General features: G+C 35.9%; 1 protein-coding gene across 7 annotated transcripts in view; it reads right to left on the minus strand.

Annotated features, from left to right (window-relative positions):
* The window catches only part of LOC126470295 (elongation of very long chain fatty acids protein AAEL008004), a 338,249-nt gene that overhangs the window by 32,760 nt on the left and 291,273 nt on the right, over positions 1-14,216 (minus strand). For 4 of the 7 annotated variants that reach the window (XM_050098050.1, XM_050098055.1, XM_050098053.1 and 1 more), the window contains 2 exons: positions 13,610-13,690; positions 7,513-7,596 (listed from right to left, as the gene is read on the minus strand). The exons of 1 other annotated variant lie outside the window; for it this stretch is intronic. In XM_050098050.1, the coding sequence (XP_049954007.1) occupies positions 7,513-7,596; positions 13,610-13,690 (165 nt within the window). The remainder of the gene's footprint in view (positions 1-7,512; positions 7,597-13,609; positions 13,691-14,216) is intronic. 2 more of the 7 variants (XM_050098051.1, XM_050098052.1) reach the window with 2 other exon arrangements.

Raw genomic sequence — 14,216 nt, forward strand, 5'->3', positions numbered from 1 at the left:
CTGTGCGGAATTGCTTGCTCGTCATGTGGCTGAGGGTGACAATTTCTTGTCAAAGATTGTTACAGGCGATGAAACATGGGTTCATCACTTCGAACCTGAAACAAAACGGCAATCAATGGAGTGGCGCCACACCCACTCCCCTACCAAGAAAAAGTTTAAAGCCATACCCTCAGCCGGTAAAGTCATGGTTACAGTCTTCTGGGATGCTGAAGGGGTTATTCTGTTCGATGTCCTTCCCCATGGTCAAACGATCAACTCTGAAGTGTATTGTGCTACTCTTCAGAAATTGAAGAAACGACTTCAGCGTGTTCGTAGGCACAAAAATCTGAACGAACTTCTCCTTCTTCATGACAACGCAAGACCTCACACAAGTCTTCGCACCCGAGAGGAGCTCACAAAACTCCAGTGGACTGTTCTTCCTCATGCACCCTACAGCCCCGATCTCGCACCGTCGGATTTCCATATGTTTGGCCCAATGAAGGACGCAATCCGTGGGAGGCACTACGCAGATGATGAAGAAGTTATTGATGCAGTACGACGTTGGCTCCGACATCGACCAGTGGAATGGTACCGTGCAGGCATACAGACCCTCATTTCAAGGTGGCATAAGGCCGTAGCATTGAATGGAGATTACGTTGAAAAATAGTGTTGTGTAGCTAAAAGATTGGGGAATAACCTGGTGTATTTCAATGCTGAATAAAACAACCCCTGTTTCAGAAAAAAAATGTGTTGCATTACTTATTGAACTGCCCTCGTAGACACACTTTCACGTCTTCCAATTGGCCCTGATACAGACTTTGACACTTCTGCTGCATCTTGTTGTCACATCAATTATCAGGATTCTGAATTGCTTCAGTCTTTTTGCTGAACCATAAGAAAATTGCACAGGCCACAGACGCTGATCCAGATTTGAACATTTTGCTCAACTACATTCGCATATCTTGGCCTCATTCCTTGCACTGTATAAAGAACTCTGTAGTGCGCTGATACTTTGCATATCAGGATGGCCTTGCTGTACAGAAAGGTGTGATTCTTGTACAAAATGTCACTTATGTTTATTCCTGTAGAAAGTCACAAAGGGGAAGAACTAGGCACCACAATTTCAAATTTTTTAAACAAATGTAACATTGCTATAAGAAATTTGAGAGGCCAATCCTATGATAATGTGTCAAATATGTCTGGATATTACAGTGGTCTACAGGTGCATATTATGAAAATAAATCACCTCTTACACTACCTACCATGTTCAGCACACTCATTGAATTTGGTTGGAGTGCACGCTGGAGAGAGCTGCTTTGGAGCTATCTCATTCTTCAGCTTTGTGCAACTTTTTTGCAGCATCAACTCATTACTGACAGTTATGGTCAAACATCTTGAAAAAGATGATAAAGATAACCATTATTTGTCATTAGTTCTGGAAAGAGTCTCCAACACCAAGTCATGTGTAAGAGGCAATGTGACTAAGGCTTTGTGAAAAGGTTACAACATTTTCCAGAAAGCTTTGCAGTGTACTGATGATGAGACTCAGACATCACAAGCAATTCATGAGGCCAGATGTCTATTAAAGGATTTGGGGGGGGGGGGGGGGGGGGAATGCCTTAATGGCTGTTTTCTGGGCTGCCATACTAGATCAAATCAGTGTTGTCAGTATCTCTCTACAAAAAACAACTATTGAACTTGGAATGGCAGTTATCCTTTTAAAATCACTTTTATATTTTTTACTTTCATAGCAAGAATTATTTGATGATTATAAGGTGAAGGCAAGTGAGAAAACTGATATCCAACACAGTGATGAAAATGAGAAAGTGTGAAGAAGGAAAAGGCATCAAAATGATGGAGCTGCAGAAGACATTGTGTACAGAGGAAAGGAGAAGTTAAAAACTGAAACTTATTTGTGTGTACTACATATGCTGTGTACAGTATTGTCACAGTGACTAGAAGCTTAGGGAAATTAATTCTTTGTTTGAATTTCTAACAGATTTCTTGACAAAGTCCACTTATTAAATTACAGAGGCTTGTACAAAGCTTATTGAACATTATTCTGAGGATACCGAGCCTGAATTTATAGACAATATTGTGCAGTTCAAGTATTTCATCTTACAATTAGAGAATGCCAGAAAAGATAAAACTGTACCTGCTGAGGAATCATATAAACTGATTTTTGGTAATATGGCACAATCAATTTTCTCAAATGTAAGGACAGCATTGCAAATGTTTGGAAGTCTGATGATTACAAATACCATGGGTGAACATGACTTTTTAAAATCAGAAACTGTCTTCATTCATTAGTGTCTTGGAACTGTTTAAGTTCATTGGTGATAATGGAGGCTGAAAATGACATATTGCAAAATGTCAACTTTCAAGATGTTTGAAGTGATTTTGAATCTAAAAAATTTAGAAGAGTTAATATTTAAACTTTTGTTACTTTAAAATACAGTTTAGTAAAAATATGCATATATTCATTTGTTTCAATTTTTATTGAATAGGTTGATGGTATATCTCTATAATGCATAAAACAGTTTAATTATGAATAAAACTGAGTTGTTATAATAGAGGGAAACATTCCACGTAGGAAATATATATCTAAAAACAAAGATGATGTGACTTACCAAATGAAAGTGCTGGCAGGTCGACAGACACACAAACAAACACAAACATACACACAAAATTCAAGCTTTCGCAACAAACTGTTGCCTCATCAGGAAAGAGGGAAGGAGAGGGGAAGACGAAAGGAAGTGGGTTTTAAAGGAGAGGGTAAGGAGTCATTCCAATCCCGGGAGCGGAAAGACTTACCTTAGGGGGAAAAAAGGACAGGTATACACTCGCACACACGCACATATCCATCCACACATACAGACACAAGCAGACATATTTAAAGACCAAATATGTCTGCTTGTGTCTGTATGTGTGGATGGATATGTGCGTGTGTGCGAGTGTATACCTGTCCTTTTTTCCCCCTAAGGTAAGTCTTTCCGCTCCCGGGATTGGAATGACTCCTTACCCTCTCCTTTAAAACCCACTTCCTTTCGTCTTCCCCTCTCCTTCCCTCTTTCCTGATGAGGCAACAGTTTGTTGCGAAAGCTTGAATTTTGTGTGTATGTTTGTGTTTGTTTGTGTGTCTGTCGACCTGCCAGCACTTTCATTTGGTAAGTCACATCATCTTTGTTTTTAGATATATAAAACTGAGTTGTGGTAGAAAAAAATATATTTTAGGGAGTTAGAAAATGGTAAAGGGACCTCGAGATATGCATTGCTTAGGAACCTCGACATGGTTAATCTGACCCTTCTGGCAATAACTTTTAATGTGAAAAATACCAAGTTGCATCATATCTTGGAGTTCGCACTTAACTGTGGATCCCATTATAACTGGCTGGATAAAACCTTTGAGTTGAAGACAGCTTTACCTTATCCATAACCCAAATTCTATGCTGACAGTCTGCTGATTTCATTCAATAAAAAGTAAGTTCTGTAATCAGGCCCGGAGCACTGAACAAGGCCAAGCTGCTGCTGTGTGATCCTTTGCAACACCATGTGGTAAGGAGGGCATGGAGTTTGCACATGGCTCTTGCAGTCATTGTTTGATTTCCAAACCTTTGAGCTGTTACTTCTCATTCAAGTATCTCCTCAATTGCCACCATGAGGCTGAGAGGACCCCATTCCATTGCCACAGAAAAATTCCTGCCAGTACAGACTGAACCCAGATCTTGGGCATAGCAGTCAGCCATGTCAACTGCTCAGCTGTGGAGACAAACGATTCAATAATTCTTTTAAATTTTCCTTCATTTTGCACAGGAGGGCTATGTCACATATGTATCCAAGAATTTGTTTCTGTTAATTTTGCACTTTTAGTGCCCTTTTTAAATTTTGTTTTGCTTCCTTTACTACTTCTTGGACATACAAACTTAATGCTAGAGGAAATTAACTGTGAGTCTGCCTTATGTTGTTTGTAAGATGAACTTGTCCATTTTTATATTCCGCATCTATTGCACCCACTTTATTTTTGAAGATATTTTGGTTGATTGTTTCTCCCCTCCTGTACTTTATTACAATTCGTGATTTCAGATATCTTACATTGTTGACGGCTTTCTCTAGGTCACTATAATGGTACACTGTTTTTTTCCCCTTATTCTTCTTCCATGGCTATGAAAAAAGCTACAGTTATGTCTCTGGTATCATTAATTCTCCTAAAGCTAAAATGATCTTCATAATATATGTCTTTAATTTTTCTTACTATCCTCCTGTATGTTATTCCATTTGGTGATTTACTAACGTGAGATGTCAATAGTTTTTACATTTACCTGTTCATCTGTTGATCTGCTCATTCCTTCTATAGTATAGCATTTTTTTGTAAGTCTGAGGGTAGATCCCATGTTTCACAGATTTTAGACTTGAGGTTCAAGAATCTTTAAGTTACGACACTTCACTCTGATTTTACTATCTCTGAAGGTATCTCATCAGCTCCAGCCAACTTATCAGCTCAAATAATTTAGTGTTCTTTCAACAATAATCACACTACTGGACCACCTATTTCTTCCACATCAAACTCCTTTTCTTCCTTTGTTATGCTCCAAAGCACCTCTCCTCCATCACACATACATTAATTGTCCTCATGTGATCAGTTGCTGTAAATAATCTACTCCAGCACAAAAAGAGCAATTATGTAATAATTAGAATATCAGAAGAAAAAATTCTATTCATTACTCCACATTAAGGCTGTTTGTAGCACAAAAAGAGGGGCACAATGCTGCGTTCAAAATTTTGACCACTTATCCAATGATACAAAATGTCTGCCAGACAGCAAAGTTAAATTTGAAAACTTACTGAAAAAGTTTCTTCTTGACAACTTCTCCTCTTCCACCGAAGAATTTGAATTTCTATTATGTGTAAAAGGTGGTGGGTAGGAATTACTAACTCACAGCAGTACTAAAAAAATTGTAAATGGTCAGTATGTAGCCATATTTACATGTGCATGTGTAACGTGAATGTAGAATGACTGATTCCACATCATTATGATTAATCCCACAAACAATCCATGGAACATGAAACTAATTACCAGTAAATAATTAATTAACACTCTTCCTTTTACACTTAACAGTTCTTTCCCATTATCACCCAATATGTTCTCATGAAAGCAATCTACACTGATATCTTCCCACATCATTATTTGAATTGTTGGTAATTTATTTCACTGAAAATCTTGAGTATTTCCAAATGTACCATTGGGCTTCTTTCTTGTACCTTTACTCTACCTGTGGAGAAATTTTTAGCCTCAACTATTTCATTGTTTATGAAATTTCACTTCATTTCTACTGAATATTTCTCAACACTTCTGCCCAGATCAATGATAATTGTTCTGAAAAATATCCACTTTCTCTCAGTTTTTTGTTAAATGACTGCAAATTAAAGGGCTGCCACCTAAATGTCAGAAAGGAAAAAAATATTTTCATTTGCAAATTATGTGATTTTTCTATTAATGATGTTCCTGTGTATATGAAAAGTCACCCTGCATAAAATGATGAAACTTAATGTTTGATAGTACGCAATTTCTGGAAAAAATTGTCAGTATATTAAAGCAGTGGAAAATCAAGATGTTTCGTACTAACATTAAAAAACATTCATCATTTAATAGTTTACATCATTTATCTCATTTCTTCCGTAGCAACTAAGATTACACACAGTGAATAAAACATTCATGCAGTTACCATTAACAGTTACACAGAATGCTTGTTTGATAATATGTTAAGATTCACATTTGCACAACAGTATTCCTCACAAAAGAAAAAATTAAATATTCCTTAAATTTCAGTAATTTTGTAGCTTTACATTTACTGCAAAATTGAAAATAGGTAAAACTTTTGTCATATGACTTAAAAATTACAAGAAATCCACATTCTGTGTTTATTATCTGATAACCTGTAAGAGAACTCACAGTTAAACTTGACATAATAATACTCTATACATTCCACATACTCACATGTGCTGGCACATTAAAAGGATTGTAGCTGTCATGACTAAAATGAAACAGAGGCTTCATTATCTTCCCCAGTGAAAGATTAAGTATTTTAATGTGATAATGACATTTTATGAACACATTTATTAAATTATAGATGATATTGCACCACATCTGTACCCCAGAAAGCTTTTCATTAAGCATTATGCACTGCAAGATTGCCCATTTGCTGCTTTCTGACAATGTGCATGCAATGCTTGTAACAATCACATAACATGTATGTTGTGTGAAACTCTATACACATATGAGGAATAGTCATAAAGTTTTAATTATCACCTTTTTTGGGGAGGGGGGGGGGGGGGGGGAGGGGGAGGAAATAAAGTTACATAATTAATTTTTATAACAATAATGGAAATTCCTGGATGGAGCAATATGTAAAATAACATAAAGGCAACCACTCACCTATAGTTGATCGATGTGTGGAGCACGGTAACACATAACAGAAAATAGCATTCACACTAGCTTTTGAGCACTAGCTCTTTTTCCAGCAATAGTACACACTCTCATGTACACAACCACACAGACACTCAAACCGACTCTCCCATGGCCACAGGAGTGTGTGTTTGGCTTTCTGTTTGGTTGTGTGTGTGAATGTGTGTACTATTACTGGAAAAGAGCTAGTGCTTGGAAGCTTGTTTAAATATTGTTTTCTGTCATGTGTTACTGTGCTCCATGCATCAATCTGTTATCGGCAAATGGTTGTCTTTCCCTTATTTTAAATAACTGATTTTTTGTTTGTTTACAGGTATGCATCCACAGTCCCAGTGCAGACTGAAATCTCCACACCACAGTACTGTTGCATGCTGCTAGAGGAACCAAAACAAATTGGCACAGGCTATAAAGTAAGTGGAGTATCTTGCAGTAATTAGTTTTTAGCAGTGGTGGAAATGTCGCAACTATGTCAGGCGATAGCCATCATGGTTGATCTGACACAGTTGTAGTAGTTTAATTGATGCTGGGAATAAATCACTGCATGTTACTCCATTTTGTCAATGGGCTGCACTATTTTGTTTTGCCAACTAGAGCATGGAACAGTACTGTGGCATGAGGACTTTGATTATACCAGGTCTGCAGAAATGTATTTGTAAAACAATCAAAACATTAATTATGTAACTTTATTTTTGTTTTTGAAGTGATGATTAAATGATAGGAAATGTAAAGTATAACAATAAACACAGAAATGAATGACATTTGATGTAATTTCATGCAGTAATACAAGCCAAATGTGAATGCTAATTTTAATAGTAATGAATAACTAGAAAAAAGTCTACAGCCCACTATAGTTTTTTAGAAATATTTAAGTACGCAATAGCTTACATAATTCATAATTTCTTAAATAATTATATGTATTCTTGAAAGCCAATGAGTAATATATATTTAGCCTCTTTATTACTGCAATTGCTTGAAATATTCTCTGATTATTGATAAACATTGATTAGTGGGCAGCATATTTTTTCCCAGAATGAATGTAGGAAGCTCCTTTCATGACACAATGAACTCACCCTTAATGTCTTGGGATTATTTGAATAGTCGACAGGTTGACAACGGAAATTATACAGGCCTGTTAACCAACCTGACATGCTTATCTGCAAAACAAGTACCATTATATACTTGGATGGAATCTAAATATAAGCAGACACAACAAGCACTTCACTTTACTCCTTATTTCTTTCCAAAGGATGAACTCTGGAAATGTTTCTGAAGAAAATGGCTGATACATTCGGCAGCAGTTTTCATGTTAAAATTTTAGTTAATTTAGAAATTGAAAATTCAAAGCATTAGAGAGAATTAAGATACATAAAAGACCATGCTCTAGGGGTGATAAATTAGCTCAATTCTTTTGACAGGTGTAAGCATGAAAACTGAAATTTGAACTTCTCCCATTTATACAGGAAAGGCAGTTGATATGAACCAAAGGTCACGATAAACACAGTGATATTTGTCCAATAATAAATGAACACAGTAAAGAAATAGTGTGTAGACAAACCTACACAGAAAATATGAAGGAGGCAACTGTCTGTTCAAGAGGTGACAGTCACAAACAGGAAAAGCTTAGAATAACACAAAATGGGAACTACGAAAAAAAGAGGTAAAAGGGGAAAGTGAAAACAAAAATAAAGCAATTGTGGCTGAAGAAGCAAGTAATTGATTTAGGAAATAAGAAGGTCACAAAAACAGTGAGAAGTGATGTAAATGTAGGACAAAATGAATACAAAGATATGATACACAAGGTGTCAAAAAAGAAAAATGAAGAGAAAAGGAAAAAACACAGCAGCTAGAAGACAACTTTGCCATAGGAGGCATGTCAGGATTTATGTAACAGAAATTTGAGGAAGAAAGAGGAGTTGAGGAGCCTAATATTAGCTAAGAGGTATTGCAGAAAATGGTATGGTATTTCTTTATAGAATTCATATACTTTTCCTTACTTTGTTTATGTCTTACATTTATGAAGGATGAAATTATAGTTCCAAAAACTGAATGCTTAACACTATCTATATATGTGTCTACATAGAATTTAGCTTATGATAAGCATGGCTCCTTTATCTATCTTTATTCATTTTAGTTACTGTACCATAATCTGGTTACACTTTGGTAAAGCAATGATTATAACACTCTTCTTTCACCATGTTAGATATGAATATCAACTACATTAACAAAACTGGACAGCAAACTACAAATTCATTACTACAACCACATAAACATGCATCTTTTGCAAACATATGCTTATGAGTATTTTGATAAAGCATATTGAAAGTATTCCTTCTGTTTCTTCCAGAGTAACATAATTTGAATTGTTTTATTTAGCTTACACAAGTCAAAATGTATAATTTCTATGTTACGTAAAAATTCAGCATTAACGTGTATGGTGTTACAACTTTCACTTATTTGTCATGTTTTCCTCAAAAATATACACAAATAAACAGTAGTATTATACTTGCAGAAAAGTTTGTTAATGTGGTAAAAAATTACTCATTTATGTCAGTTTCAGATGATTAGAATAAATTCAGCAACTGATATTTGTTGACACTCCGACTGGAATAGTCATCACTACGAAAGTAATTTTTTGTAGCCACAGTATTTTAAAGAGTATAATTAAAAGCAATATTTATTATGACAATATTCATTATAAAAAAGTTATTCACAAATTTAGTGCTCCCAAAACGCACATTTTTAACTTCCATAAACAAAAAGCTTAAAAATCTGAGAATAAATCTGTTACTACCCAAAATCCATTACGAGTGATTTTGGAACTAGTCAATTGAAGTGCTGCTCCAGCTATTATGAATCTCTCTGGTTTTTATATTGATTAAAATGCAAACAAATAAACAACATGGTGAAAAATCATTGCACATCACTCTAGGTGTACCATAAATTTTCACCAGTACTGGGAGAATTGCACAATTTAGATGAAAATCGTAGCTTACGGCTATTCAGAAAGATTAACAATTTGTACACTTTCCTCATACCAGAGGAAATGTACACCAGCAAGACCAGAAATGCAACTGAAATTGATGTACAAATATATTTAGATGATGAGCACAAAAGCCAAAAGGAAGCTCATGTACTTAATGACCAAGTTGTGTGGTCAGTATCCTAACACTGCACTCATAGCAAGGTCCTAGGTGTTTTATTTTTGTATTGTTTTCTGCTTGTGTGTAAGATGTGTCAAATGTGTGACTATATGCTTCAGATAACATTAAAGAGTACAGTACTTGTGAAGAGCAGTGTTCTGCTGATGTCTGCATGAATGAATGTAAAAAAGAAAGAAGGGCAGAATCTAATACAGTATCACATATAACTTTGTCTTCTCAAATGGCACTAAGGCATTCACTATATTTTTGTGTCTATATCTCCATCCACACTCTTCAAATCTCTATAACATTAGTGTTAAAGGGTGCTTACTATTTTTCCAAATCTTAAGCATTTGCCATGTTCCATTCACAAATGGGGTACATGAAGAATGAATACTCGTCTGTGTCAGCAGTTATTATCTTCATTTAAAAAAGTTCTTATTTTACAGTACAGTTGTGAGAAGTTCAGAATTTAATCCTGGATGAGGGGACATAATGAGGGGATCAAAACTGTACTGCACATGTCATCATTTTTTCCGCTCCTATACCAGCTCAAGGCTATGGATGCTACAGAGCTGTGATTTAGAGAAATCATAAAAAAATATAGTTCAACTGACTGAAACTAATTTTTAAAAATAAGAAAAGTAAAATGTACCCAGTCAGATATGGTGTCCTACACAAAATATTATATGCCACTGTCTACATGAAAGGGGAAAATACAAGTTTTTTGCAATGCAAAGGTATACAATGAGGGAACAAAACTCATGGGATACCCTCTAATATCCTGTTGGACCTCGTTTTGCCAGGCATAGTGCAGGAACTAAATGTGGCATGGACTCAACAAGTTGTTGGAAGTCCTCTCCAGGAATATTGAGCCATGGTGTCTCTATAACCATCCATAATTGCAGAAGTGTTGCCAGTGATGTATTTTGTGCATGAACTGACCTCTTGATTATGTCCCATACATGTTCAGTGTGATTCATGTCAGGATATCTGAGTGGCCAAAACATCTGCTCAAATTATCCGCAATGTTCTTCAATGAACAATAGTGGCCTGATGGCATGGTGCATTGTTATCCATAAAAACTCCATCTTCATTAAGGAACATGAAGTGCATGAATGGCTGCAAATGGACTCCAAATAGCTGAACATAACAATTTACAGTCAATGGATGGTGCACTTGGACCAGAAGACCCAGTCCATTCCAGGTAAACATAGCCCACACCCTCAGTGAGTCATCACCAGCCTGTACAGTGCCTCATTGACAACTTGGGTCCATGGCTTCATGTGGTCTGCACCACACTTGAACCCTGCCATCTGCTCTTACCAGCTGAATCTAGGATTCATCTGATCAGGCCACAGTTTTCCTGTCATCTAGGGTCCAACCAATGTGGTTACAAGGTCATGATAGGTACTGTAGGTGACGTGCATTTATCAAAGACAGGTTGTCTGCTACCATAGACCATTAAGACCAAATTTCTCTGCACTATTATAATGGATAAATTTGTCATACATCCCACATTTTTTCTGTGGTTATTTCAAGCAGTGTTGCTAGTCTGTTAGCACTGACAACTCTTCAAAATTGCTGCTGCTCTCTGCCGTTAAGCGAAGGCTGTCAGTCAATGCATTGTCAGTGAGAGGTAATGCCTGAAATTTGGTACTCTCAGCATACTCTTGACACTGTGAATCTCAGAATACTGAATTTCCTAACGATTTCTGAAATGGAATTCCCCATGGATCTATCTCCAACTACCATTTTGTGTTCAAAGTCTGTTAATCGCTGTTATGCAGCCATAATCATGTTGGAATCCTTTTTCATATAAATCACCCAAGTACAAATGACAGCTCTACTAATGCACTGCCCTTTCATACTTTGTGAAAGCGATACTACCGCCATCTGTGTATGTGGAAATCACTGTCCCATAACTTTTGTCACCTCAGTGTAATCATATAGCAGGGACCAAGCAAATGAGGCAGTGCTGTTGTTGAGATGCTGACCCCATATTATGGAGATTAGAGTTTGCTCTGTCTGGCCATCCTGATTTAATTTTTCTGTAATTTTCCTAAATCATTTTAGGTAAATGCCACGACGATTTCTTCATCGAAGCCATGGCAGACCATCTATCCTATCCTTACAATGCATACTTATATGTTTAGGATGCATGAATATTTTTTAGCTATTTATTTTCATTTTATTGTGATGACAAATCAATTATCATTATCAGGTGATTCCTCAATGAATATATGTGTGAGCTCAGTTTTAGAGTGGAACAAAATATTAGCATAAAGGGAGACATGCTGCATTTGGGAGCTTAGTTTTACTAGAAAGAATCATTTATATCATGTGTGGAGTTTACATAGAGATAAGAGGCCTATGGATGGCAGTTGTGTGGTGATTGTAGTAGCAGTATAACTATGTGATGATATGTGATACAGGAACTTGTCTCTAGCCTGCTCTGATAAAGTCACTGTTCATCCTTAATCCACTATATTTGCTTTCCAAGCCCCTTCTGTTCCTTATATGCCATCTTTATCAAATTTCATATCCCCAATTCTGTCACAGTGGTGAGCACTGGACTCCTATTTGAGGGACTGGCACTTCAAATCCCTGTCTGGCTATCCAGATTTAGGTTTCTCATGGTTTCTGTAAATTTCTAAAGGCAAATGCCTGGGCAGTTCCTTTGAAAAGGACATGGCCCAAGAACTTAACCAAAAACAAAGCAATGTTTTTAATCTTGTTTCTATGTATGTCAACTATTCCGTGCCTCTAGTACACAGTGAGTGGATACCTTCACTCCTTCCATTATTTGTATTCCACATGACCTACCAGTATCATATTAATATCTCTAGGAAAGTTAGATGAACTGACCATTGGATACATTGTGTGAAGATACTGTTACATTTTCTCCTGATACTCTTTCAACAGATTCCTAAACCATGCACAGGTAATATAAGTTATGGCTTATCTATAAAAATAAGAGGTTTGTTGTAATTGTTCCTGTACCTTCAACCAATAGCACAGTCTGCAGGAAGTAAACACCAATTCTTGTTTCCTCAGAACACTTCAGACAGCAATGAAACTGAGTTACACATAATAGATTCATCTAAACATCTAGCCAGCAATGCAGTGATAATTACTCTTCAGGGAGAAGCTCACATTCTAGAAACACAGATACACAGCACTCACGTATGTTGTTAATTAAGCCATTAGTATCATGCGGTAAAAGGCTTCAGTGTTAATGTTCAATCACAGTTAATGAATGACATCTATACACACCCCAATTCCTCCACAACAAACACCTCATGCAAGTCAAGCATTTACCGTTAAGCAAACAAAGTACATACAAAGTGGTAATGTAGTAATGAGATACTGATGAGTCAATGTAAAAATGATATCATAGGGGAAAATAATTTAGCATTTTCAGTTTGGCAGATTTACAGCAACTATGTTTTAGCAACAGAAAAGAAGAAAATTTTACATTAAAAATATTTTATATTCACAAAATTCAGTGAAAAAGTAAATATCCACAATTTATCTCGAATGTATATATGTACAGAAAAGAGTTGTTAAAAATAACTGAAGTGACATGTGATTGATCTACCATGTGATGATGTTTTTGCAGTGTCTTTAACAGCATTTCACTGCATTCATGGAACATGGAATGTATATTCCATTAGGAGAACACTTAGTTTCATCTCTCAAAGACAGGATAAGCAATTTTTCATCAAAATTCTGCTAAAATACCATCACCTGGAGGAATCACAAGCTACTTTTTTTTAAAATTTGAAGTTAGAGAAAATATATACTAACTTTTTATACAGAAGTATTATACCAGCACATGTCGTATTTATTTTGAGTATGCAGTTTCAGATTTTGCTTTAAATGAGTTAAAATTAGGCTTATTTAAAATTTGAATATTGTTAAAATTTCCAAAGAAGAAAAAGGTACATAGCTGTATGTACCTATACTTCCTAGACTGAAATTCCAGGCAGTATCATAAGTTTACAGAGTGGGCACAGTGACTCACCCTGACAGCTAAAGGGTTGTCGGAGTAGTCGATAGGCTGGCACCGGAAGCTGTATTCAGTCAGCCATCCACTCATGAGACACTGAGAGAAACAAGCTGTTAAATTCCATTCACCGAAAGCTACTCTATGTGCACTGTTTCCCCACAGAATGAAGAAGTGCCTTCTCCTGGAGAGTTTTCATTACTCACATATTAATTTTGATAGAATTTCACATGTGTATTTCTAGATATGTACATTGACATCAAGACCTACCCTTCTGCATTTACTGATATATTTATTTCAATAAAATTTCACACTTGTTTATGTACATACGGATATTGATACCAAGAGTTAACCCTTTGAAATTTGGTCATAATGATATTATTAAAGCAATCTGAACAGATATTTGTTTGTTCTTTTGATGTCTTCTGACCAAATTGTAGTTAATTTGTACAGTGATGTATGTTATATCTATGCAAAATAATTTGTCATCAGCCAGTTTATTATCTTCATTATTTTGGCCTTATGCTGCAGGAAGATGAAAAAATACCATAGTGTTAAATATTAGAAAAGTTATGTATTATGGCTGCTGTTTAACTGTAGCATGGATGAAACTTTAGTTTCAATA

Source organism: Schistocerca serialis, chromosome 3 (genome assembly GCF_023864345.2).
Source record: "Schistocerca serialis cubense isolate TAMUIC-IGC-003099 chromosome 3, iqSchSeri2.2, whole genome shotgun sequence".
Classification (NCBI taxonomy): Eukaryota; Metazoa; Arthropoda; class Insecta; order Orthoptera; family Acrididae; genus Schistocerca; species Schistocerca serialis.